Source organism: Symphalangus syndactylus, chromosome 14, assembly GCF_028878055.3.
Source record: "Symphalangus syndactylus isolate Jambi chromosome 14, NHGRI_mSymSyn1-v2.1_pri, whole genome shotgun sequence".
Taxonomy (NCBI): domain Eukaryota; kingdom Metazoa; phylum Chordata; class Mammalia; order Primates; family Hylobatidae; genus Symphalangus; species Symphalangus syndactylus.
In genome coordinates this window covers 17,568,375-17,595,989 of record NC_072436.2, presented here as the reverse complement: position 1 = coordinate 17,595,989, position 27,615 = coordinate 17,568,375, and the positions used below count along the sequence as shown (strand labels likewise).

The window sequence follows — 27,615 nt, the reverse complement described above, 5'->3', positions numbered from 1 at the left end:
AGATGGCAGTTGGGGACACCTGAGTCCCCAAACTCTGAAGGGGCCTGCCCAGGCAGACAGCATCGCAGGAAGGGCGGGTTCTCATGAACAGAGAGACAGAAGTCACCTCAGGCCCCCTTGGACAGCTCTAGGACCCGGGTCCAGACCCCACCCCCATCCTGAAATAGCCCTCCCAAAAAGCAGAGACAGACACCAGGCGTGCTTTAGGGCTTTTTTTTTTAATATTCCCTCACTGTTTTGACAATATCATGAAAAAATTCAGTTTAGAATCTGGAACTGGCCTGGATGGGATTCGAGGGCGGCTAGCAGGGGCTGCACAGCCCCTGAGGTTCCTCCCCAACCATGGGACCTAAGCTATTGGAAACAGGAGCACCAACAGGGTGCTAAACCAGGAATGAAGTTAGTGTCAGGCAAGAGAGGAGAGGTCAGGCTAGAGTCACCGTGGGGACGCCCCTGGCTGTGGTTGGTTCTGTGTCTCCCCCTCCCCCCACTGGCTACATGGAGACAGGGAGGTGGGTCAAGCTGTTCCCAGGACAGAAAAATAACTGGCAGTCAACCTCGGAGCTCATACCCGAGCTTCTGCTCAATCCCCTCGGGGAGAGTTACAGGACTCAGAGAGAAACTTGAATTTCAGAAAAACAAATCATTTTTCACATAAGTGTTCCAAATATTGCGCAGGGCATATTAATGCTAGAAAATTATCTTTTGTTTACCTGAAATTTGCATTTAACTCAGCACTCTGTTTTGGTTTTGCTAAATCTGGCCAACCCTGGCCTCAAAAGTCGGTGCGGGGAGGCCTGAGAAAGGAAAGGGAAGTAGTCAGTACTGAGGGTATTGGGGGGAGGGAGGGAATAATTCAGCCAAAAAGAAAAAAAAAAAGTTTTCCCCCCATAGCAATGATACATTATTAAAAAAAAAAATCATTCTCCAAAAATGTTCTACACTGGCCTTCCTCAGTTGTTAATAGCTATGGGAGGTGGGTAGGGGAAACACACACACAGACACCCACCCCGTGTCGTTCTAAATAAAGTGGGGAAGCACTAAAGTTGAGCTGGTGTCTTTGCCACGGATGTCCCCAGACTCCAGTCCGCTAAGCGCCATTGTGAATTTCAAAGAGGAGGCTTAGTATAAAGGTTTACTAAAAGGATTGATTCTCCTTCTGAGGCAGACCTATTAACACCATCCTGATATTGCTCTATAAGGATTTAAACATAATAATAAAGAACAAACAAGCCCCTAGGGACTGAGTGAGTGTCCTAGCCCTGTTCCTAGTGTCATCCTGGAAGGGTCCTTTCTTGCAATTCATGAAGCCTGGGGGCTTTCCTTCCATTCTCCATCCTGCTCTCTTCCCCTGGAAAGGGCTGCGTTTAGGGCACATGCTCGAGGCTGGCCCCCGGTCCAGCTCAGCTCCAAGGGGCTCCAGATTTCCAGGGCAGGAGCTGGGGTGGAGCAGGGAGGGGCTGAGAGGCAAGACCATCTCCCTCCTGCTGCAGCTGCTTCCCCAGCAGCCACCGCTGAGCACAGCAGAAATGCCAGCAGAGAAAAGGGGAGCTGAGTGTCCTTAGCCCTGGAGCTGAGACTGCCTCTGGGCTGACCCACTGGCTGCACGTGGCCGGAACTCGGGTTGGCATCTGGCATCCATTTGAGGCCAGGGTGGAGGAAAGGGAGGCCAACAAAGGAAAACCGATTCCTGCTGTGACAACACAGCCCTTGTCCCACGCAGCCTAAGTGCAGGGAGCGTGATGAAGTCAGACGGCCAGTCCGGTACCCATGCCATCCCCCTATGTCCTCTGAAGGCCCGAGGGCCAGGCCAGTGTCCCTCATCTACAAGGTCCAGGGTCCACGGTCTGAAGCAAGGGTTCTGGCTGCCCGGGCGCCATAGGGTCAAAGGTCATAGTGGGGTGGGGGCAGGGAGAAGATGCAGCCAAGAGCTCCGGGTGGCCACCCACTGTCCATCTCACACACGGATTTCATCCTCCTCCTCCTCATCCATGAAGGAGAACTCCTTGTCCGGCTGTCTTGAGACAGCAGCCCGGGCCCTGTCCGGCCCCCGGAAGGCAGGGCTGCACTCCTCCAGGACACCCGAGGTGCAGCTGGAGAGGGAGCTGCTGTCCCGTGTGGTGTGGCTGCCCATGCTGCGGGCCGAGCCAGGGCTGGGGGCCGCTGCTGCCCACCCCTCGTCCTCTAGAGCATGGGAGGGGAGGGAGGGCAAATCTCGGCCGGCCTTGCCTTCTTGCCTTGCCAGGGGAGGGGCCGCCACAGCGTACAGGGGAGCCTGGGTGATGGTGCCAGCGGCGCCCTCATCGCCATGGTAACCACCCTCCTCCTCCTCGGGGTCCCACTCCTCCTTGTCCATGATGCTGAGGACGTCACCCAGCATGGAGGGCCCCAGGTCGATGTGGAAGGACATGATGGACTCCGCATGCTTCAGCCCGTAGGTGGCCTTGGGCACGACAGGCAGATCTGTCAGATCCCCAAAGGCCTGCTCGTCGAGGAGGGGGTCAGGGGAATGGGGACCCGCGGCCCCATTCCGACGGGGTACTGCCTCCTCCACACCCGCCTCCTCGTCGCCGCCCTCCCCGCCATCGGCCTTCTTCACGGGGCTGGATGACAGGCTCTTGGGCAGCTTACTGGTGGTGCCCTTCTCCGCGGCCTCCTTCTCATTGAGCTGGGGCAGGGACATGGCATTCTTGACAAAGAGGGCCGAGTCCCGCAGGGAGCCCAGCATGTCACGCTGCTCCCGCTCCCCCCTGGTCACAGACTGTGACCGCTTGCTGCCCCGGAACTTCCTGGACAGGAGACTGCGTTTGGAAGATGAAGAGGAGGCCTGTTCATCCAAGGACTCACCGTCGGGCTCGCCAGCCTTGCTATTGAGGAAGGAGGTGTCCCCAAAGGCGTCTCCGGCCCGGCCAACGTGCATAGTATGGCGGAAGTCGCCCAGCGGGGCGCTGATCATCTCGGCCGTGAGGTCCACTCGGGAACGGCGCTTGGAGTGCACCGAGCTGGACACCAGTTGCTTGAGGATCGGCATCTTGCTGGATGAGCGGGGAGGTGGGCCCTCCCGAGGTAGCCGGCAGGTCTGGGGTCAGATCTGAAGTCCAAGTCCCGTGGGCAGAGGCGGATGCAATGAGGAGATCATAAGGCTGCAAGCAGAGAATGGGAGGCAAAGGATTAACGCGGGCTGGCCACACGGCACAAAAGCCTATTTGCCAGGGGACTGTCATTTAAACTCCAGCGCTCCTACCAAAGTTAAATGCTGTGAAATAAGCCAGCAATCCATGGCAGAACCCTGCCTGTTTCTTCATCCGCAGGCATTCAGAGTAGAGGAGTGATTTTGCAAATCTGGTTAGAGTTCCAGTAGCCTCAGACACACTTTCCCTGAAACTTGAGACAGAACCTTTCCTGTAAAAGACAATGGCTCCCCTGCCCCTGCAAGCCGGGATGCTGCCAGAGCAAACACGACCATATTTAAGGACGCGAAGGTAAATCCAGCAATTCCAGGCAGCAAGCCAGGGAAGAGATGGAGTCTATGAGTTGGCTCCTATGAACAGTCAGCCTGGAGATGTGCTGTAAGTTCTTCCTGCTGTCTAACCTGTGGAGTTAACGGACACCCCACCCTGAGCCCTGGTCCTCGGAGAGAGAAGGGAACGGACAGTACGGGCCCAGGGAGACAGAGGCTGACCAGCTCCTCCACCTGCATGGGCGGCACAGTTCTCTTTGTGAATCAGAATTGGGGTGGGGCTGCTGGGACCCACAGAACCAGCTCCCCAGCCTTTCAGCCTTCGCTTGGGATCCCATAAATGAGGATCCCGCCTGTGGCATCTCCACTGTGGAGCCCCAGGCTCTCTGCTGAGGGTCCACCTTCTGGTGTCTCGGGGAGATCAAGATTGGGGAACTTCCAGTTTCTTTCATCATTAGGGGAGTGGGAGGCAGGGACTGGACCCTAAATGACTTGGTCCCCCCAGGATCTGCAGATTGATTCCTAGGTGATTCACCAGAAATCCAAAAAACAGCAGAGGTAGAGCCCAGGAGCCTGGAGGCACCACTCTCACAGCTCCTGACAAGGGCCAAGTTGAAGTTCAGCGTTGGGGCCAAATCAGCCCCTCTCTCCCCCAGAGGGACTTGCCTCAAATACTAAGCCCAGCAGAGCTGAGCAGCTTTGGGAGAGATGGGTGCAGGGATTTAGCCAAGTATGGCAGGTGAGAGGTGGTGCTTGGACACCAGGTACCTGCCTGCCTCCCAGTCCAGCCAGCAGCACAGTTCTGAGAGGCACCCCCAGTCCAGACCCACTCTTCCCACTGCAAAACTCAGACGCTGGGTGCTTCCTCCGCATGCCTGCTGCTGCGCCACACGAGCCCACCACACCCCACCTGGCCCCTGACATCAGCCTAACAGCTCTCCCTGTTTGTCTCCCTCCTGTCCATCCTTCATCTCTTGGCTAAAACAAAACCCATCCACATGACGCCCTACCCAGTGCAGACCCCTTGATCCAATGACTAGTCCCCACCTTGCTCCTCAGTGTCCCCTACTTTTGTACCCTGCTGTATCCCCTGAGCTGCAGTGGATACAAACAGTTCCCTGATGCAACCCCTGCCACACCCAGCATCCTTCAGGGCTCAGCTGGGACACATCACTACTCCCAGGAAACCTTTAGCTACCACCTGCCCCCCATGGCACTTTGGGAGATGTCCCCTCTTCCAGCAGATACTGGCTACATTATTCTGTCCCTGCTGGCTGGACTGTCATCTTCCCACTGCAGTACGAGTTTCCAGGGTTTTGAGGCAGAGTCTCGCCCTGTCCCCAGGCTGGAGTGTAATGGCATGATCTCGGCTCACTGCAACTTCTGCCTCCCGGGTTCTAGCGATTCTGTTGCCTCAGTCTCCCGAGTAGCTGAGATTTACAGGTGCCCACCACCACGTCCAGCTATTTTTTTTTTTTTTTTGTAATTTTAGTAGAGATGTAGTTTCACCACGTTGGTCAGGCTGGTCTCGAACTCCTGACCTCAGGTGATCCACCCGCCTCGGCCCCCCAGTGCTGGGATCAGCACGTGGGATAAGCGTGAGCCACTGCGCCTGGTCCATCCAGAGGGTTTTAAAGGGTCTGTTTACCACCGAGTCCAGTCCAGCAGGGTGTGCCACACGGTCGGCCTCCAAGCACCCACTGGAAGTCCAGCACCTCCCTCCTCTCCTCCCCTTCTGCCCACAGCCTGGCTCCAGGGCTCCCAGCCTGACCTCTCTGCGTCCTCACCCCCATCCGCTTCCCTGTTCTCTCAAGCCTCTGCTGCCCAGCCTCATGGCTTCCCCCACCAGCAATGTCCCCCCTCCCAGTGCCCAGGCCATACTGCTTATCGTTCCAGCAAACACAAAGTTCTCTCGGGCAGGGAGGGGGAGCCAGGCACCTGGCAGACTTGCCACACAGTGACGTGGGCGAGGACGTGAGGGATGCCTTGAGGTGATGCTCTACTCCTGGTCATAGCTCAGCTCTCTCTCCTCCCCACCCTTAGGAAAGTGATCTTCCCCTAACTCTAACCTGGATTATCTCTGGGCCCCACCCTCCTGCCCTACCTCAACCTCTAAACAATTAGACATTGAACCGCTAGACCAAGGGTCAGCAAACACTGTTTGTAAAAAGCCAGAGAGTAAATATTCTCGGCCTTGTGGCTGATAGGGTTTTTGTCACAGCTACTCAACTCTGTCTTCTTAGTATAAAAGTAGCCGTTGGCTGGGCACGGTGGGTCACAACTGTAATCCCAGCACTCTGGGAGGCTACGGCAGGAGGATCAGTTGAGCCCAGGAGTTCCAGACCAGCCTGGGCAACACGGTGAGACCCCATCTCTACACAAAATCAAAAAAAGAAAGAAAGGAGCCATAGCAACATGTAAACAGGTAGGCATGGCTATGTTCCAATAACATTTTATTTACAGACAACTTCTAGGTTGGTGAGCACATCGAGGTGCTGGGAAGGTGGTGCGTGCCCTGCCCCCCACCCCAACACCTGATCCCACGCATCCTCATGCACCTCTTCCGTTTGGCTGTTCCTGAGTTGTGTCTTTTGTAATAAACCAGTAAAAGAAAAAAAAAACCACCAAAAAGCCACATCTTTATTTACAAAAGCAAATGCAAGCTGGGTTTGGCCCGTGGACTGTAGTTTGCTGACTTCTGAATATCATATATGACCCTCTTGGCCAGCCATGGTCTCCTAGGAAAAACTCTGAAGAAAACAGGAAGGGAGGAAGAGAGGAAGGGAGGAAGGGAGGAAGGGAGGGAAGGAGGAAGGGAGGGAGGGAGGAAGGAAGGGAGGGGAAAGAAAGGAAGGAAGGAAAGGAAATAAGGAAAAAAAAGAAGAGAGAGAGAAAGGAAAAGAAAGGAAAGAAGGAAAGGAAAGGAAGAGAAGAAGGGAAGAAGAAAGAAAGGAAGGAAAAGAAAGGAAAGAAAGAAAAGAAAAGAAGAAGGAGAAGAAAAGAAAAAGAAAAAGAAAGAGAAGGTAGAATCTGCCTCAGTCATGTTGGGCATAGAAGGAAAAAAGGCCAGGCTTCAAATGAACTCTAGTTCCTGGCAAATCCTTCAGGCTTCTAGTGCTACCAGCACGGGCACCAGTCAGGAACGGAGAGGACCCTGTCTTCCACCTGCCTGCACCCCGCCTCCTGGCTGTACGCACAGCATCCAGGAATCTCAAAGAACTGGAGGGAATATTCAGTGCAGCGCTTTCACTTTATGGATGAGGAAACAGGTTTACTGAAGGAAAGTGATTTATCCAGGTTTTTAGCCCAAAGGAACAGAGCTGGGCTAGAAACTGGGTCTTTGAGTCCAGACCTCTCTCCGCTCCACTCCAGGCCCTTCTCCAGCTCTGGCGGCTGCATTGCTCGTCAGTGACCACTGGCCACTGAGTGCTCCTCCCCACTGCTGGCCGGCAGGGTGCAGAGAAGGGGGTACCCAACTGCTGCTTCAAGAAGGTTCTTGTGTAATCCTAGAGCAGACTCCACACTGCTGATATTTGGGCCAGATAATTTCTCATCGGGAGGTGGGACTGCCCTGTGCGCTGTAGGATATTTAGCAGCGTCCCTGGTCTCTACCCATTAGATGCCAGTAGCATCCATCCCCCAGTCACAACAGGCAAAACTGTCTCAAGATATTGCCCAATGTCCCCCGGGAGGCAAAACTGCCCCAGTTGAGAAACAGCAGCGTTGAGTGAGAACACACAGGTGAAGATAGAGCAGGTATGCTCACCAGGTAAACAACAAAGACAGAGAAGCAGGGAGGGGGGTGTGGATGGTCAGAACCGGGTGAGAACACGGTGGCACGAGTCTCCAGAGCTGTGTTAAGGGTTTCAACGCCAAGGCAGGAATCCCCAGACCCTGTGAGTGATGTCAGGTCCAGTGGTTTCCCGATCTGATATGCTCATTAGAGAGGAAAGAAAGGGAAACCACAGAGCCAGCTCCCCAGGACTCGCCAGAGAAGCTGCAGGTCACTGTGGCTGCCCAAAGGGACCAAATATCCTAGCCATGATGGCTACAGGGGAGGGCAGCTCCCCGCATCCCATTAGCCACACGCCCCAGCACATCCTTCGGGTAGAACTACAGAAGTAGGTCAGAGGGGACAGCAGGGAAACTCAGCTGAAATCACAGCCATCCTGGGCTAGCCCTGGGGTCCCCAGGATCTTGTTCAACCCCACACCCCAGAAAGACAGGGACAGGCCTACCCAGTGCTGCCTGCTGCCATGGTCTCTCTTCCTGGGGGGTTGGGAATGAGACTTTGTGGCTTGTAGAAAGCCATCTTCAATACCCAGCAAGGAAGGGTCCTGAGAGAGTTGGGGCCTAGAGGGTGTCACGCATCCGTCTCACTGCCCCAGCGAGGAGGGGGCTGAAGTGCCTGGCAGTCCACGCTGGGGATGAGGCCTGGGTGTCTGGAGCTCAGACTAGACAGGTCACCCAGCAGGATTGAGCGTCAGCAACAGCTTGGTTTCACCAGCCTTGAGTGATCTTGAGTCACTCTGAGCTTCTAACAGAGAACAATTTGGAGGTGAGGAGCTGGATCATGGAGTTTAAGAGAAAGTAGGTGGTGGGAGTCCCGCCAGAGGCCTGGGCCGGTCCTGGGGGCAGCTATGGTTTGGGAGGCCACAGGGCATTGTGGCTTTGGGAGGGGTTTTCAGAAGCACCGTGACTCAGCTCTGGGGAAGTGGCTAAAATAGGCTGCCCAATGCGGGGCAGGCACTCCCCATAGCCTGCCTTGGGTGGGACACCCACACCCCACCCCAGAAACCACATCCCACTTTCTTGGCAGGGCGAGGGAAAATGGATCACAGCTCACAGCCCTCCCTAGCTCTCCTGAGCCTCCGGAGGAACAGATTCCTCTACCCTCAGCCCACTGACCACGGAACCTTCCTTTAAGGCAGGAACGAGGAGCCCTCCCCAGAAGGTCAGGCCCCTGGCTTGGGTCTACACCAACCACACCTTTAGTTCAGCCCTGTTCCCCAGACTACCCTTGCCTGGACCCCTCACCTATCCTCCCTGGCCCCCCCAGCTTGCCCAGCCCAGCAGGCCCAGGGCAGAAGGACAGACGGGACCAACACTTCTCACTCCAAGTGACAGGGCAGTGGCCTATCCCTGGCAGCTTGGCTTGAGGCGGGCGCCAGACCTGAGCTCTCATGGGGCAGCTAGGCAGGCCTCGCTCTCTGAAGCTGCCCTGCGGTTCACCCCGGTATACAGGGTACACAGCATGCCTCAACGCCCACTGCCGCTGCCTCCGCCATTGCTGCTGGGCAGCATGCCCTCTGCAGAGCCTTCCCGTAGCTGTTCTAACCAACCACCCAATGCCAGGTCCAGGCAATGTGGCCGGATAGCAGAGGGCTTTTAGTGCACGATGACTTTAGTTGTGACCTGGATCGGCTACAAGAGTCTTTGTTCCATTACTCATCATCCATTCACTCACTCCATGACTTCCTGCAGACCCACCGATATTCACAAACTCTTCTAGGCCCTGGAGATAGAGCAGTGAAAATAGCATGCAGTTTTCCCAGGGCACATGTGTAGTGTGAGTGTGGGGGGTGGGGGTGGGGAATGGAGGTGTAAACCTATAAATAAAACGGTATCTCGTATTCCTCAGTATAAGGAGGGAAAGGGGTGGTGTGAGTGGGTGTGGGAGTCAGGGGGTCTGGGGGGGGCCCCTCTGAGGAAGGAGCATCATGAGTTGAGAATCAAATGATGAGAAGGAACCAGCCAGGTCAGAAGCGACCCAGGCAGAGGAAACAGCGTGTGTAAACGCCAGGGTGTAGGAACAGGTTTGCGGCATTTACGGAATAGAATAAAAATCCATGCAGCCAGGGCCCAGGTTACATAGAGCCCTCCCTACCAGGCCACATAAAGAGTTCTGTTTTGTTTTTAGCTTTTATTACAGGCACCTGCCATCATGCCTGGTTAATTTTTGAATTTTTTGGAGAGACCAGGTTTCACCACATTGGCCAGGCTGGTCTTCAACTCCTGACTTCAGGTGATCTGCCCGCCTCAGCCTCCCAAAGTGCTGGGATTACAGGTGTGAGCCACTGCTCCTGGCCGATTTTTGTATGTTTTTAGCGATGGGCTTTCACCATGTCGGCCAGGCTGGTCTTGAACTCCTGGCATCAAGCAATCCACCCGCCTTGGCCTCCCAAAGTTCTGGCATTACAGGCATGAGCCACTGCACCCAGCCCAGGTAAGGAGTTTGGAGGTCATTATAGGTGTACAAGGAAACCGGCGGCTGTTTGTAAGCAGGTGAATGATTCAATCTGTGTATCTGGAAGCTCTCGGAGGTCCTGGCATTGAAGGAATGAAGGAGGGGAGCTGGAATTCAGTCAGGAGGCTGTTGCAGAAATGCAGGTCAAAGAGGATGGAGACCAGGATGTGGGTCTGACGAAGAGGGACACAGTGGGAGACATTTAGGCCATGTTTTGGAGGTAGAGACACCCGGGATTGTGGAGAGCCCAGACCAGGGAGGAGAGAAAAGACAGGATCAAATGGGACTCCAAGCCTTCCAGGGGCAGCCTCTGGTCCTGGCCATCCTTTCCCAGGTTTTGCCTGGCGGGCCATGGCCCCTTCTCACAGGAGGGGCTGACATCCTACCCCTAGGCGGAACTTCACTTTGCCGAAACACAGGAGGCATTCTGCTACACAAGGCTTGTCAGATGGAACAGCACGCTGGAGGGGGTTGTGCAAGAGGCTCACTGGGACATGGGCCACAACTCTAAGAGGTGAGGGACTCTGGCTTTAGTCATCAGAGAAAAATCCAGTACTTTCTGGAACACTCACCAGCCTTATCCTGCAAAGATAGGAAAGCACAGGGAATTTGGAAGACTGTGTTTCATTCAAACTGTGGCAGGGCTGAGGGCAGCTAAGTGAATGGGCGAGAACAGCGACCGCTTAGATACACGTGGTTACATGCTCCAGGCAGGACTTCAATGCCGACTGTGTTGTGATTTTAGCTGACTTTAGTATTCTTGGGGATCTTTTAACTCCTTCATGTGCCCTGCTCAAAAGCCCTTGCATCTGGAAGTGTGCTGTGTGCACAAGGAGGTCAAGGCTCACTGCTGTAATATTCTGAGCCTAAGTAGCCACAATCAAAAACCAAACACAAGGCCGGGCGTGGTGGCTCACACCTATAATCCCAGCACTTTGGGAGGCTGAGGCGGGTGGATCACCTGAGGTCAGGAGTTCGAGACCAGCCTGGCTAACATGGTGAAACCCCTTCTCCACTAAAAATACAAAAATTAGCCGGGCGTGGTGGTGTGCACCTGTAGTCCCAGCTACTCAGGAGGCTGAGGCAGGGAGAATCGCTTGAACCCTGGAGGTGGAGGTTGCAGTGAGCTGATATCGTGCCACTGCATTCCAGCCTGGGTGACAGAGCAAGACTGTCTCAAAAAAACAAACAAAGAAACCAAAAAAAAAAATCCAAGATGGGAACATGAAACGTCACCATCATGACTCCTGTACCATTTATGTATCTGTGTCAAATATCTCTTTAAAATACCTGGGTGTGGTGGGATCATACTTTCAAGATGGAAAGACCAAATTAAGGGACTTGCCCTAGGTCATGGATTGAAGCCAGGGTTTAATTCTCACCCCAGGGCTCCATTCACTTAAATAGAAATGTACTATCAAAAGTAGGGGGCATCACAGGACAAACATTGAATATGTAATTTGTGTATATACATACATGTGTATATATCTACACACATATATATTTTTATAGGTTATATTCATGTCTATTGTCATTCCATGCATTAATAAGTTTTAGTTTACACACATACACACACCACACACACACACATGCGTGTGCACAAGTTTTGGTGTGTTCTTTCTAAATTCCAGTGGATTTTCTTTTTCTTTCTTTTTTTTGAGACAGAGTTTCGCTCTTGTTGCCCATGCTGGAATGTAATGGTGCAATCTCGGCTCACTGTACCTCCACCTCCCGGATTCAAGTTAATTCTCCTGCCTCAGCCTCCTGAGTAGCTGGGATTACAGTCACCTGCTACCACACCCGGCTAATTTTTGTATTTTTTTAGTAGAGACGGGGTTCCACCATGTTGGCCAGGTTGGTCTCCAACTCCTGACCTCAGGGCATCCACCTGCCTCGGCCTCCCAAAGTGCTGGGATTACAGGTGTGAGCCACCGCGCCTGGCCCCAGAGGATTTTCTTAGGTACTCCTTGGGGTGCTAAAATGCAGCACCCACTGTGTCACATGACTCCCACTGAGATTGAGAGATGGCAGACATCTGGGAGAGGATCCAACCCAGTGGTCTTGATTAGGCTGTTGGGGCCAGGAGAGGTGACTTGCCAAAGGCCACGGAACTCACAAGGGAGCCGGGCGGTGCTGGAGCCCAAGTCTCTTGACTCCCACCCCAGAGATCTTCCCCAGATAACACCTCAATGGGCTCACTGCCAGGTACCAGGACAACCTTCTGATGTTTGCTACCATCTTGCCCAAATTAAGAGCTAGGAAAGAGAAGAGGGAAGGACCTTCCTCCCTGAGGAAGTGCAACCCCACTGAGCAGCTGGCACTAGGTGCCACCAGGCAGGGAGAACATTACAAAACTCTGATCCAAGAGCTGCTCAGAGTCAAAATGGTCCCAGGGTGGGGTGGTCTTGCGGTACCTGAAACTCTGGCAAAATTTCTTCAAATAATGTCTTTAAAATATATGATGGTTTTGGCCGGGTGTGGTGGCTCATGCCTGTAATCCCAGCACTTTGGGAGTCCGAGGCAGGCGGATCACCCGAGGTCAGGAGTTCAAGACCAGCCTGGCCAACATGGTGAAACCCCATCTCTACTAAAAATACAAAAATTAGTCGGGTGTGGTGGCAGGTGCCTGTAATCTCAGCCACTTGGGAGGCGGAGGCAGGAGAATCACTTGAACCTGGGAGGCAGAGGTTGCAGTAAGCCGAGGTCGTGCCATTGCACTCCAGCTTGGGGGATAAGAGCGAGACTTCGTCTCAAAAAAAAAAAAAAAAAAAAAAAAAACCGCACACACACACACAAATCAGCTGGGTGTTGTGGTGTGTGCCTATAATCCCAGCTACACAGGAGGCTGAGGCAGGAGAATCTCTTGAACCCGAGAGGCGGAGGTTGCAGTGAGCTGAGATCACGCCATTGCACTCCAGCCTGGGCAATAGAGTGAGACTCTGTCTCAAAAAAAAAATAAATAAAAATTAAAAATAAATAGAAAAAAAGGCAGAACATATACTTGTTTATGCATAGTGGTTACAACTCTACACAAATAGGCATCTGTGAATAAAGACTAAAAGGGCACACAGAGAAATTAAGAAGTTATGTTAGCCTTGAGAGGAAAACAAGCTCTTTTTGTTTGTTAATTTAATTAATTTATTTATTTTGAGACGGAGTTTTGCTCTATCACCCAGGCTGGAGTGTAGTGGCGCCATCTCAGCTCACTGCAACCTCCAACTCCCAGGTTCAAGCAATTCTCCTGCCTCAGCCTCCCAAGTAGCTGGGATTACAGGTGCACACCATGACAGCTGGTTGATTTTTGTATTTTCAGCTGGTCTGAACTCCTGACCTCGAGCAATCCACCCGCCTCAGCCTCCCAAAGTGCTGGGATTACAGGTGTGAGCTACCGCACCTGGGCTTTTTCTTTTTAAAACAAACAACAACAACAACAAAAAACCCCAAAGTATCAAAGGTTTAAAGAAAAGGCATTCATTTCAAAACCAGCTTAAGACTATCTAGTTCTCTAGGTTCGGCAGCCACATTCCAGCATAAGATGCCAACTGGGGACTGAGTGAGAACTGGTCTCCATCCATACTCTGCCTCTCTTATGTCAAAATCTCCCACTGATATCTGTTCTCTCTCTTCCTCCCTCAAAATCACCCCCAAGCCAGACACATTTATTAGGTCCTTGTTTTATTCTAAGTTGCCTGGGAGAAGGAAGCGGGCAACCTTTAATAACCTGACGTCAGGGGGCACAGGGAGATCGGGACCCTCTCAAAAAACAGAACTCGCTCTCCAACAGCTGCTTCCTGATGCTTAAGCCTCCCCAGCTGAGCAGGAGATGAGCGATAAGGATCACTCCCACCCCACCGGAGATCGGCCTATTTCCAGTGACACTGAAGCTCCAAGCTGGAGGCCAGCCTCCCACATAAGAGTGGCATCCTCTCAGAGATATCCTGTGCAGGTGAAGGTTTTACTTCCATAGCCCTAGCTTGGCTAGACTGTCACTACAAGGGAGCAGAGAAAACAAGAAGGGGTCACACGAGGGCAACCAGCAACCAGGGGCTCCAGCCACCACTGACTGCCAAGCTGTGTGCAGAATTAGATCATCCCTGAGGGTAGATCTCTAACTGGGAAGGCACTAAAGTGGGTCTTAGCTCAAGAGTCAGAGAAACAGGCTCCCTAATCCCCTCCTACCCCGTCCCTCCAGTACACCTCCTCACTCAACAGTTCTCATTCACTGGGGTCTGCTGCGTGCCAAGCACTGTACTGAGGACAATATACATTTACGCCCTTGAAACTCAAAGCAAACTTGCAAGGAGGCTGCCCTGATTGCCCCTATTTTAAAGAACGATAAACGGAAACTCAGAGTGAATTATTTTACTCACTCTCACATCTCACAGCTTTTTTTTTTTTTTTTTGAGACACGGCATTGTTGTCACCCAGGCTGGGGTGTAGTGGTGCTATCATGGCTCGCTGCAGCCTCAACTTCCCGGGCTCAAGTGATCCTCCCCGGCCTCAGTCTCCCAAGTAGCTGGGGCCACAGGTGGGCACCACCATGCCTGGTTTATTAAAAATAAATACATAGGCTGGGCATGGTGGCTCACACCTGTAACCCCAGCACTTTGGGAGGCTGAGGTGGGCAGATCAGGAGGTCAGGAGATCGAGGCCATCCTGGCTAACATGGTGAAACCCTGTCTCTACTAAAAATATTTAAAAAAAATTAGCCGGGCGTGGTGGCGGGCACCTGTAGTCCCAGCTACTCGGGAGGTTGAGGCAGGAGAATGGCGTGAACCCGGGAGGCGGAGCTTGCCGTGAGCCGAGATCACGCCACTGCACTCCAGCCTGGGCGACAGAGCGAGACTCCATCTTAAAAAATATATATATATACACACACACATATTTTTTTAGTAGAGATGGCGTCTCACTTTGTTGCCCAGGCTGCTCTTGAACTCCTAGCTTCAAGCGATCTTCCTGCTTCAGCCTCCCAAAGTGTGGGATTACAAGCATGAACCATTGCACCCCACACCCAGCCTCTCACAACTTCTAAGTGGTGATATGAGCCCATTTCTGGCAGACCTTGGAGCATGTGATTTTCTATATGAGGTGATGCTGCCTGACCTGTGCAGGTGTCTGCAGCTGAGGATATACATGTGGAGCAGGGTGGGGTAGGAACGGTCTGGGAGCCGGTTAATCTAAGACTCTTGGAGCTAAGACTCACATTACTGCCTCCCCCATTAAAGCTCTATCCCCAGGCATGGCTGCATTTGAAACCTCCTGAAAGGAGATTTCCCTTACCCAGGAGCCCACTCCCACTTCCTGCTCTCAGGAACCTCCCAGTGTTCTGGTGTTCTGGGAGGTGAGGGGTGGGGAGGATCACCCTGAAGCACAGGCCAGGACTCTGCCGGCATAGTCAGGAGTAGATCGGCACAAGGCCTCGCTTCTAGTGTGTTCCCGTCTGCTCTGTCCAAACTCCATCTTGTGTTCCTTGGTTATTCCAGCTCCCCGGAAGCAAAACCAGAACCGTGACCCAATACCACTTGCCCCACCCTCACTGCCCAGGTGCCAATCCATGCCAGGCTCGTTGATGCAAAGGTGCCACTGCACAGCCACCCTGGGGCAGATCCCATTTCCTGGAGATGAACATCCTCTACTTTGATGGCCCCTTCCTGGAGAAAGGGGCAAGGTCCCAGATTTCATGACATGTCTTCCCCCCACCACCCCCAGCCTCCAAGCTACAAGACAGTGCCCATTCCCCAGGTATCCCTACAGGGTGTGGGGCAGGGAGGGAGGAGTCTACTGGGAAGGGGGGTGAATCAGGGAGATCACGGATCATAGGAGGAGGACAAGGAGGTAGATAAGGAGGAAAGCAATAGTGCACACCAGAACCTCCCAGCTACTTCCACTTTCTGCCGTCTCACTGTGGGTTAATAATAATTGACCCTCCACTGTCCACCAGCCACTTCTGGCTTCTGAGCACTTGACATGTGGCCAGTATGGAATAATAAACACTGGAGACTGGGATGGTGGGAGGGTGGGAACCCAGTGAGGGATGAGAAGTTACTTAATGGGTACAATGTACACGATTGGGTGATGGTTACACTACAAGCCCAGACTTCACACTACACGATATATCCATGTAACAAAACTATACTTGCACTCCTTATATTTACACACTTAAAAATAAAAAATAGGCAGAGCACGGTGGCTCATGCCTGTAATCCCAGCACTCTGGGAGGCTGAGTCAGGCAGATCACCTGAGGTCAGGAGTTCGAAACCAGACTGGCCAACATGGTGAAACTCCATTTCTATTAAAATACAAAATTAGCCAGGCATGGTGGCGTGTGCCTGTAATCCCAGCTACTTGGGAGGCTGAGGCAGGAAGCATTGCTTGAACTCGGGAGGCAGAGTTTGCAGTGAGCCGAGATCACGCCATTGCACTCCAGCCTGGGCAAAAGAGTGAAACTCTGTCTCGAAAAAATTAAAAAAAAAAAAATAAATCTGGCAAGTCCAAATGGATATGTGCACAAGTGGAAAATACACACTGGACTTCTAAGATTTAGTATTAAAAAAAGAGGATGTATAAAATATCTCATTAATATTTTTATACTGATGATGTGTTAAGATGATATTCTGAATATAGTGAGTCAAAATGTACCATTTCCTCTTACTTGTTAAAATGTAACTATTAAAATATAAATTATGTATGGCACTTGCCTAAGGCTTCTATTGGAGAGCAATAATTTAGACATTTTCCCCCTTATTTCACAAGCAGCATGTTCCCTTGTAGATGGATAAATGAAGCCAACTATTGTTCACAGCTGGGTCAAAATATTTACATGTTAACAATTTATGCTACATTGTTTTAAATTAAATCTTAATATCTAATTTTTACATCCAATCAGGCATTGAATGGCTAGGTTGTTTCCATTTTCAGCTGAAACTCTGTAAGGTCCTTTCAGGCAATTATGTGCATATCCTTAACTATTTCCAGATGATACATTCTTGTGAGTCTGTCTCCCAGGCTGGAGTGCAGTGGTGTACCTCAGCTCACTGCAACCTTCCACTCCTGGGTTCAAGCAATTCTTGTGCCTCAGCCTCCCAAGTGGCAGGGGCTACAGGCACACGCCACCATGCCCAGTTTTTTTGTTTGTTTGTTTGCTTTTTGAGATGGAGTCTTGCTCTGTCGCCAGGCTGGAGTGCAGTGGCACAATCCCGGCTCACTGCAACCTCTGCCTCCTGGGTTCAAGTGATCCTCCTGCCTCAGCCTCCCGAGTAGCTGGGATTACAGGCGTGCGCCCCTACGCCCAGCTAATTTTTGTACTTTTAATAGAGACGGGGTTTCACCATGTTGGCCAGGATGGTCTTGATCTCTTGACCTTGTGATACGCCCGCTTCGGCTTCCCAAAGTGCTGGGATTACAGGCGTGAGCCACCGCGCCCAGCCTTTTTTTTTTTTTTTTGAGGCCGAGTCTGTATTGCCGAGACTGGAGTGCAGTGGTATGATCTCAGCTCACTGCAACATCTGCCTCCTGGGTTCAAGCGATTCTTGTGCCTCAGCGTCCAGGCGTGCGCCACCATGCCCAGCTAATTTTTGTATTTTTAGTAGAGATGGGGTTTCACCATGTTGGCCAGGCTGGTCTTGAACTCTTGACCTCAGATGACCTCACCCGCCTCGGCCTCCCAAAGTGCTGGGATTACAGGCGTGAGCCTACAGGTGTGAGCCACCATGCCCTGCCTGCCTGGCTAATTTTTGTATTTTTAGTAGAGACAGGGTTTCACCGTGTTGGCCAGGCTGGTCTTGAACTCCTGACCTCAGGTGATCCACCAGCCTCGGCCTCCCAAAGTGCTAGGATTACAGGTGTGAGCTACTGCACCCAGCCAGGAAGCTACCTTTTTTTCCCCCTAATATATTTAAATGGCCACCCCACAAAGCTTATACTACCTTACAGGCTCTAATCAACTATATGATTGAATCTTTTGGGCTTTGGAAGTGGATAAGCTCATCATCTGCAACTAATAATAATTTTGCCTCCTCCACTCCTCAATATCTCGTTTTTTACAAGATTTGTTACACTGCCAATGTAATGTTGAATAATACCACTGACATGAAATAATACCACTGACATGAAACATCTCTCTTTCTGGCACTTACAGTGATATCCTAAACCTCTGGCATCTAATCCAGCAGCCACAAGCCACATAAGGCTACTGAGTACTTAACATGTGGCTAGTGTGATTAAGGAGCTGAATTTTTAATTTATTTTTTTTTTTGAGACAGGGCCTCACTCTGTTAACCAGGCTCTAGTACAGTGGCACAATCACAGCTCACTGTAGCCTCAACCTCTCAGGCTCAAGCAATCCTTCCACCTCAGTCCCGAGTAGCTGGGACTACAGGTGTGCACCACTATGTTGCCCAGCCAAGTCTTAAAATTCCTGGCCTCAAGTGTAATCTCAAAGTGCTGGGATTACAGATATGAGCCACCATATTTGGCCAGAATTTTAAATTAATTATTTTACATTTAAAAATTGATAATTGGCTGGGCATGGTGGCTCAAGCCTGTACTCCTAGCACTTTGGGAGGCCGAGGCGGGCGGATCACGAGGTCAGGAGTTTGAGACCATCCTGGCCAACATGGTGAAACCCCGTCTCTACTAAAAATACAAAAAAATTAGCTGGGCGTGGTGGCGGATGCCTGTAGTCCCAGCTACTCGGGACGCTGAGGCAGGAGAATGGCGTGAACCTGGGAGGCGGAGCTTGCAGTGAGCCGAGATGGCGCCACTGCACTCCAGTCTGGGGGACAGCGCCAGACTCCGTCTCAAAAAAAAAAAAAATTGATAATTGGCCAGGCACGGTGGCTCACGCCTGTAATCCCAGCACTTTGGGAGGCTGAGGTGGGCGGATCACCTGAGGTTGGGAGTTCGAGACCAGCCTGACCAACATGGAGAAACCCTATCTCTACTAAAAATACAAAATTAGCTGGGTGTGGTGGCGCATGCCTGTAATCCTAGCTACTCGGAAGGCTGAGGCAGGAGAATGGCTTGAACCCAGGAAGCAGAGGTTGCGGTGAGCCGAGATCGCACCATTGCACTCCAGCCTGGGCAACAAGAGTGAAAACTCCATCTCAAAAACAAACAAACAAACAAAAACTGATAATTGGCCGGGCACGGTGGCTCACATCTGTAATCCCAGCACTTTGGGAGGCCGAGGAGTATGGATCACTTGAGGTCAGGGGTTCAACCCCAGCCTGGCCAACATGGTGAGACCCTGTCTCTACTAAAAATACAAAAATTAGCCCGGCGTGGTGGTGGGCACCTGTAATCCCAGCTACTCGGTAGGCTGAGACAGGCAAATTGCTTGAACACAGGAGGCGGAGGTTGCAGTGAGATGAGATCATGCCACTGCACTCCAGCCTGGGCAACAGAGCAAGACTCTGTCTCCAAAAAAAAATAAAAAAAATAAAAAAATAAAAAAAATAATTTCCCCTTTCTTTAGTTTTCAAAACATGGCTCCTAGAAAACATAAAGTTCCATATGTGACTAGTGTCACATTCCTATTGACAGCACCGTCCTAGGGCTAGTCTCACTGATCATCCTGTTTACTGTGATTTGAATATCACACAAGTATTCTCCACCACCTTAAGGAATTCACAATTCTTACAGTTTATGGGAAAATGATGCCAGTAACTCACTCAGCCAGGCTGAGTTATGGGAAAACACACTACGGCTTAAAATAATTTACCCTTTAATTGCTGGAAGATACAGCATAAGGAGTCTAGTCTAGTTTAAACGGTGACTCATTATCAAGAACACTCTGGAATAACATCTCTCCATGGGGATCCCAACAGATAGCAAGACTGTGTGCTGAGGAACCCACTCTAGGAAATACTATTCTAGACCCCTGGGTAGACCCCTCCCCAGACTCTGCAGTAACTATTCCTGGGCCACACGTCATGGAGAAAATACAAGAAAGAACTAAGATTTGTTGACCTTTTTACTCTGTACCAGGCATTGTGTTAGGTGATCTACTTTGATTAAACTGTCTCTTTTCTTCTTCTTTTTTTTTTTTTTTCTGAGAGAGGGTCTTGCTTTGTCCCTCAGGCTGGAGTACACTGGAGCAGTGCAATCAAGGCTCACTGTAACCTCAAACTTCTGGGCTCAAGCCATTCTCCTACCTCTGCTTCCCAAAGTGCTGGGATGATAGGCATGAGCCACCATAGCCTGCCTTTCTTTATAGTCATACACGGTCCCAAGCATTTGAAAAACTTTATCTCATGTATTCTTCCCAACAATCCCACGGAGTTATCCTTATCATCCGCAGATAAGAGCACTGAGACTTAGAGGGGCACGTGCTTTACTCAAGTCACACACAGTTGGTTAGGAGAGAGAGACACAAGAATCCAGATGTGCTGGACTCTGGGTTTTTTCCACTCCACCATAAGGAACATTGGGGTGGGGGAGGGGCGAGGGGGGACAGTGGATCATAAGCGTCCCTGGGGCTCAGGCCTGGGAGGGCTGCTGAAGGCTCTGGATGCATGAGTATACACAGGATACGCAGTTTTGCACACAATTTCAGGTTAACATCTCCTGAGTCTGAGCATCTCATTCCCCACCACTCCAGGGAACGTATAAATTAATCCTGGAAAATACACACTACAGCCCAGTGCCCCAGGTCCATCCAGGGGAGCCCCCTGCTCCTTGTGGGCTGGGAACCAGCTGCCCTGCTTGTCTTCTTCATCTTCGTTCCTGCACCCACCTCATCTTTATCCTCATCCTCATCCCAGAACCACAGGCTTCAGGCCAGGGGAGAAGCAGGTCAGCAGGAGGTGAAGGGGAAACCTTCCTTCACCTCCTGGGAATTAGAACAGCACAGAGAAGGGAAGAAAAAGGAGCCAAGACCTGGGAGTGACCGGAAGCAACAACGGAGGAGTCAAGACGATGAGGAGCCACTGACTCAAGGACATCCGGCAACTTCACTTGATTACAGGGCCCTTCCTGGAAACGTGTGCTTCCCGGAGCCACCACCCGACGCCAGCCACCAGCAGAGGGACGATCTGGGCCAGGCAGGATGGATTCCTGGTGGGGGGCCCCACTGCCCCCATACAGGCTGGGCCCTCCTCCTCTGGGAGTGGTGCTACTACTGGGCAGCAGGGTGCCTCCCTCCTGCTCGGGATCGCAGAAGATAGCGCCGCGCTTGAAATCAGATCTGCCAGGCCTTGTTTGGTTTCACTTTGCCTCTCCTAAGAGCCGGGTGCTCAGCTGAGAACTGGGAATTTCAAGGCCACCTGGGGGTCTCCAGAAGGAGACTGGCAGATCTAAACTCCCTCCAGAGCAGACAGGCAAATCTTGCATCTTGGCCCTGCAGGAAGTTGGGGACAAAGAGCCCCACTCCCTAGGTCACAAGCTGGCCTGCCATGTGGGTCAAGTTATTTGTGCCTCAGTTTCCTCATTAGCTCTCAGAGCAGTTGATAACATTACATACCTCCCAAGTGCTGTGCTGGGGTGAGCACAATTCCGTGTGTGCTATAAAGATGATGCTGTCACACCCAGTGACACTCCAGCCACTGTCACTTCCCAAACTTCATAGAGAAATGCCACCTGAGAGCACCTAATTCAAAAGTCTGTACGGTGAAACGCGGGCTGAGACAATGGCTGACCCTTTTCAAAGTCCTGGCGGTTCCCAGGATTATCTGATGCAGGGGGAAGGGTCCCCCAAGCTGCTGAAGCCCAGGTACAGATTCTGCCCTCCCTCTGTAGTCTCTGCCAGCAGTGGGGGCGGGAAACCCTCGGATCTGGTTTCTTTCCTGATCTGAGTTCCCTCATCCCGTCACCTTTTAACCTTTAATGATGCCAGAGGGAGAAGCCTGGCTTTTCTCAGACGAGATGGTGAGGTGGAGGTGGGAAAAGAGAAGCTCCTCCATTCCTTCCTAGGATAAGGGTAAAAGTAACTCAGGAATTTGCCGGACCCCGGGTGCTACTAGCAACAAATAATGCACAGGCCAGGCGCCGTGGCTCATGCCTGAAATCTCAGCACACTGGGAGGCAGAGGCAGAAGTGGGAGGATCGCTTGAGCCCAGGAGCTTGAGACCAGCCTGGGCAGCACAGTGAGACCCTGTCTCTAAAAAAAAAAAAAAAAAAAAATTTAAATTAGCCAGGCATGGTGGCATACATCTACAGTCTCAGCTACTCAAGGCTGAGGTGGGAGGATCTCTTGAGCCCAGGAGTTTGAGACTGCAGTGAGCTGTGATCACACCACTGCACTCCAGCCTGGCCAACAGAGCAAAAAGCCTATCTCAAAACAAAAAAAATAATGCACAAAACTTCAACATGATCAACCCCCAATAAAATATAATCTGATCTTTTGGACCTAACCAGATTCTCCTTAGAGGTAGCCACAAATTGTACTGCGAGCCCCTAGGCTCTTTTTGGGCTCTCTACTCCTTGTACCACTTGACAAAGCCTTAAACCCAATTCCAGGACTTGAGGGGAACAGGTCCCTTTCTGATGCTTCAGGGTTGGAGGCAACAGTGTAAGCAAAGAAGAAGGTTGCACTGAGTGAAGACCCGAGGTAGAGAGGGAGGAAAGGCAGGGAAGAGAAGCTAGCACACAGAACCTGGCTTCGTTGGCACACTTGGAGAGATTCAAAGCTGGGGTCTCCAGACCAAGTTCAGTGACTGCCAGAACTGCAGGTGCCCGGGCAAAAGGAGAACCCAGAGTCTCATCCTGGGAGGTGGAGGCTGCCCCAGACAACCTCTGCTACCGTGATGGCCAAGGCAGAAGATGGTGGCTGAAGCAGCTCTGGCTGAGCACAGACATCCAGGGATCCTTCTTGCCTGGCACTGTGGTTTTTCCAGATGCCTTCAGCTCCATCTTTGGGGTGAAGGGGAAACATCAGGTGTGCAGAGCAGTTTCTCACAGGTGGGTTAAGAACTGTAAGCCTTCATTAATGACCACACCCTAAACTGTGCTCACCTGAATCCCAAAAGAGAGACCCTTCCTCAGCTTGAGTGGAGGCTGAGTGGAGACGGCCAGTTCCCCTGTTCCTGGCAAGGGAGGGCTTTGGATGCCAGCATTGCCATCCTGGCACAGAGCCCAGAGCTGCAAGCTGGCAGTGCCTGGGGGAGACTCCAATGTAAGTTAGTTGGAAGGAAGCCCAAGTCTCCTCAAGGAGGCGTATTTTAAGCTGGAGCTTTAGGGGCACGGTGAGCGGGAATGTGGGAAACTAATGTCTGAATTTTTCTTTCTTTCTTTTTTTTTTTTTAGACGGAGTCTCGCTCTGTGGCCCAGGCTAGAATGCAGTGGCGCGATCTCGGCTCACTGCAAGCTCCTCCTTCCGGGTTCATGCCATTCTCCTGCCTCAGCCTCCCAAGTAGCTGGGACTACAGGCACCGGCCACCAAGCCCAGCTAATTTTTTGTATTTTTTAGTAGAGACAGGGTTTCACTGTGTTAGCCAGGATGGTCTCGATCTCCTGACCTCCTGATCCACCCACCTTGGCCTCCCAAAGTGCTGGGATTACAGGTGTGAGCCACCGCGCCTGGCCCTGAATTTCTCTTTTTTTGTTTTTTGAGATAGAGTCTCATTCTATCGCCCATGCTGGAGTGCAGTGACATGATCTCGGCTCACTGCAAACTCCACCTCTTGGGTTCAAGCGATTCTTGTGTCTCAGCTTCCCCAGTAGCTGGGATTATAGGTGCACGCCACCATGCCTAGCTAATTTTTGTATTTTTAGTAGAGACGGGGTTTCACCATATTGGCCAGGCTGATCTCAAACTCCTGACCTCAAGTGATCTGCCCGCCTTTGCTTCTCAAAGTGCTGAGATTACAGGCGTGAGCCACTGTGCCCAGCCCTAATGTCTGAATTTCCTTCCCAACGCACTCAAGCAAAAAGGGCTGTGTCCAGTGCCACATGTGGGCTCCTTCCAGCACTACCATCCAGTTCCCTGCCGAGAGAGGGCAGGCATGGGCTTGGCCTTCCTAGAGCACCCCAGAAGCACTGGCTGGAGTTGGCCTTCAGGACACTCTGCCAGATGACCCCTCGAAGTGTCCCCAGCTCCAGAATTTGGTTCTTTTCCTCACGGTCGAGAAAAATCCTCCAGTACGTAGGTCAGAAGAGCTACGCAGAGCTCAGGTCAGATTGCTCAACCCTTCTCCCTCCGCCCACAGGCCTTATCTCTGGCATCAACCCAGCTCCCCATTCCTCCAAGGGATGAACTCCTCCCTCCCCCGACAGGGACAAACTCCTCTGAGTCTGCAGAACCAGAATGAGAACACAGAAGGCTGGACTTACTGCTAACCAAGCGCAACCCTGACCACTCTGGCTTCTGACTTCACTTCGAACCCAATCCAAACGTGGGGGCGTGGGGTGGGGGAGAGTGAAAGGGAGAGGCCAACATCAAACACCTTTTGGCCACACCTGCGCACACACAGTCCTGGCCGCAGAAATCAGTCACTCCAAAGGGGTGGAAGCCCTGGGCCACTGCCAACCCAAGGCCCTTCTGGAAAAGCTCTGGACTTGTAAAGAAGGGTTGGCCAGGGCTGGGTGCAGTGGTTTACACCTGTAATCCCAGCTCTTTGGGAGGCCAAGGTGGGTGGATTGCCTGAGCTCAGGAGTTCGCGACCAGCCTGGGCAACACAGTGAAACTCTGTTTCTACTAAAATACAAAAAAAATTGGCCAGGCCTGGCGGCATGCACCTATAGTCCCAGCTACTGGGGAGGCTGAGGCAGGAGAATTGCTTGAACCCGGGGGGTGGAGGATGCAGTGAGCCAAGATTGCACCACTGCACTCCAGCCTGGGCGACAGAGCAAGGCTCTGTCTCAAAAATATAAAGGGTTGGCCAGGTGCAGTGGTTCATACCTGTATGCCCAGCACTTTGAGAGGCCGAGGTGGGGTAAGATCCCTTGAGCTCAGGAGTTCAAGACCAGCCTGGGCAACATGGTGAAACCCTACCTCTACAAAAAATACAAAAAATAGCTGGGCGCCAGTAGTCCCAGCTACTCGGGAGGCTGAAGGGGGAGGATAGCTTGAGCCCAGGAGGTCCAGCCTGCAGTGAGCCTTGACTATGACGCTGCACCGCAACCTGGGTGACAGAGCAAGACCTGGTCTCAAAAAAATTAATAAATAAAATAAAAATTATTTTTAAAATCAAAAGACTGGTGTAAGATTCCTCTCCCAGGTCAACACTCACTCCCCTGACCTTTATACATGAGACCCCCCTCTTTGCTTCTGACTCCTTGGTCTCTGGTCCTGTGAGGTGCTGTCAGGTTCCAGAGGCACAGTGGAGGCAGGGTACAGAGGATGGGGACAAGCACGCTGGGTGGGCAAGGGTAAGAGAGAAACCAGGGGAAAAGAGAAGAGGAATCCAAAAAGAGAGAGGCAGAAACCCCAGAAAATGGAGAATCGTTCACAGCACAGGCCTAGGCTGTACAGCAGAGCAGGAGCAAGCTGTCCTCTGTGCGCAGGGACCCTAGGACTTCAGGGAGATTTCAGAGGCCAGGCGCTGAGACTCACCCCAGAACCACCGCCCATATGATCACAGCGGCCCCCTCCTAGTCCCTGCAGGGGTCCACCAGGATGCCTGGGAATCCACTTGGGATCTCCCCAAATTCACTGAACCCCCCTTGTGGGAAGGAGCAGCTGTCTTCAAAGAGTGGAGAGGCAAAGTCCAAGTTCAGAGGAGATAAACCACCCCACTAATCAGTCAGTCACATGGGCAGCTCACACAGGGCAGTTGATGAGTGCAGGAAAAGGTAGGGCACCCCCGCATTCAGCAGGCACTGGCTTCCCAGCAGAGATAGAGCCTCAGGAGATCCTGGTGGATGCCCCACTATTGCCCCAGGAGCCCTTGGGGCTGCCAGGGGCTCTCTTAGGGCCTAGCTCAGTCCCAGCCAACTCCTGATTTCTGGGAGAAATCTGCAGCTCAGCAATCCCTTCCTTTGTGGCCTGTTCTTTGTTCTCTTAAAATTCAGTCCATCCTGCTGGTGGTCCCTCCTCCACCCTAGCCTCAGAAGCGGGCGGGGGCTGAGGGAGTTATTGGAAACCCAGACTGCCACAGAAGTCGCCTTGCAGGAGGCCCCTGTCACCGGCCCCTCATTATTTACACTCGCTGGATGGGACCTTTCTCTGGTACAGATGGCTGCTGGGGTTCGGACGAGAGAGAGATTTTCCCTCCAGCACCCTGGCCCCTCAGGGGAGGGCAGGGGGCTTCACAGCGAAGGGGCTCCCAAGGACTCCACCCGGATCCAGTTGCTCAGCTATCTGGGCAAACAGTGGGCACCGGGCACCCAGTAAGGGATGTGGGAGTTGGTCAGATTGCAAGGGGTGGGAGTCGTGGAGAGAGAGAAGTTCCAGAGGCAACAAGAAAAGAAAAGGCATTGTATTTCCCCTCCATCCTCCCAGGGAGAAAAAGAAAACTTCCAAAGCCCAGGCCGCAGTCACTGGGAAAACACAGGGAACCTGGTTTGAGTTAGCAGAGAGCACCCCTCCCCCAGTCTCTCTCGCTCACTCACACACACACACACACACACACACACACACACACACGCACGCACTTCAGTCCTCTCCCAGGAAGCTGGCTCAGCCTCAGCCCCGGCTCCCGCCCAGCTCTCCAGCCCTCCTGGCCGGGGCACTCACCGGCTGACGGGATCCCCGCGGGCAGGACGGCTCCTGCGGGACGCGCCGGGGGCAGGGGGCAGTTTTGTAACCCCGGCTGGGGGCGCTCCGGGGAGGGGGCGGGGCCAGGGACGGCCGATCCGCGCGCACCCGCCCCAAGCGAGCGATTAAATCATTAACCGACCGCTCCCGCCTGCGATCCCGCTGAGCGCGCTGAGCTCGGGGCGCGCGAGCCCCAGGAGCGGCCGTCTCGCCGGCTCCAAGGGGGCGGGTGGCTCGACTGCCCTCACCCCGCACCCCGCCGGGAGGCGCCTCGGCCTCCTGGGCTTCCGAGGGAGCGGGCGGGGCGGGAGCCTGGCGGGGAGGGAAGGGTTCGCGGGGCGGGAGTAGGGGAACGGAGGACCATTTGTTCCTTCGGCCATTCCCTTCCAGACAGCTCCTTCCCTCTGGCTCCCCGGCCGGGTGACATTGGGTGGCGTGTGCTGCAGTGTGTGTACGAGAGCGAGATGTGTACACGCCTCTGCCCGTACAGGCGGAGAATTCGGTTCTTATTCATGGAGAACTCCGGGCGCACACACGCCCCCCTCGCGAAGATCGCGGGCCGCGCGCCGCCGATTGCTGCGCTCCTGCCCACACCGACACATACCCCATTCCTGGGAAGGGGGAAGCCCTTTAAAACCGGCCCCCAACTCCCCCAGCGGCACCCTCGGCCAGGCCCGGGAGTTCCAGCGTGGAGAGAGGAAATCGAGTCCCGGCAACGCTGCGCCCGGCTCCCTGACACCTCCTCCTCTGCACACCGCGCTCTGCCAGGACACTGGGTGCGCGGCTCAGCGTCCCAGGCACCGCGGCGGGCGCGGTGAGAAGCGCAAGCGCCGAGAAGTGGGGGCTCCGTGCCCTTCTCCCCGCGCCGCGGCCTCGCATCCCCAGCTTCGATCCTCTCTGCCCCACAGGGGGACTCGAGACCCCCAAGCCCACCCAGGCCACCCAGCGCGAAGGCGGCTACCACAGCCAGAGGCAGTTGCCCGTCGCCTACCTCGGTCCCGGGAGACCCGAGCGCCGGGCCGGCTGCGCTGTCCCCTCCGTGGGCTCCGCGCGGCGGCGGGGCTAGCGGCCCCTGTCAGCGCCGGCGTTTGTTTCCCTCTGGCTCTCGGGCTTTCAGGGCTGGAAGCCTCGAGGACACTCCCCTTCCAGGCTCCGCCCGCGCCCTCCCCGCTCACCCCTCCCCGCGCACCCCTCCGCGCTGATGTCACGGCGCCGCCGCAGCCAATGGCCGTCGGGCACCTCTGCCCGACTGCTCGGCCTCCTGGGTTCAAACT

The 27,615-nt window shown here is 53.1% G+C and overlaps 1 protein-coding gene across 2 annotated transcripts; it reads right to left on the bottom strand.

The window, feature by feature from the left end:
* Positions 1 to 199: 199 nt before the first annotated feature.
* Positions 200 to 27,615, bottom strand: CDC42EP4 (CDC42 effector protein 4). Of its 2 annotated transcripts, none has more exons than XM_055241979.2 (2): positions 27,333 to 27,615; positions 200 to 3,143 (listed from the first exon to the last, which is right to left on the bottom strand). In XM_055241979.2, the coding sequence occupies exon 2, from the start codon at positions 3,029 to 3,031 to the stop codon at positions 1,958 to 1,960; it is 1,074 nt and encodes a 357-aa protein (XP_055097954.1). In that variant the 5' UTR covers positions 3,032 to 3,143; positions 27,333 to 27,615; the 3' UTR covers positions 200 to 1,957. The 2 variants fall into 2 exon arrangements, with proteins under 2 accessions (XP_055097954.1, XP_055097955.1); XM_055241980.2 differs by lacking the exon at positions 27,333 to 27,615 and adding an exon at positions 26,321 to 26,659.

What these genes read in the sequence shown, in the direction of transcription:
- CDC42EP4 (XM_055241979.2), bottom strand. Translation starts at nt 3,031, where the DNA reads ATGCCGATCCTCAAGCAACTGGTGTCCAGCTCGGTGCACTCCAAGCGC.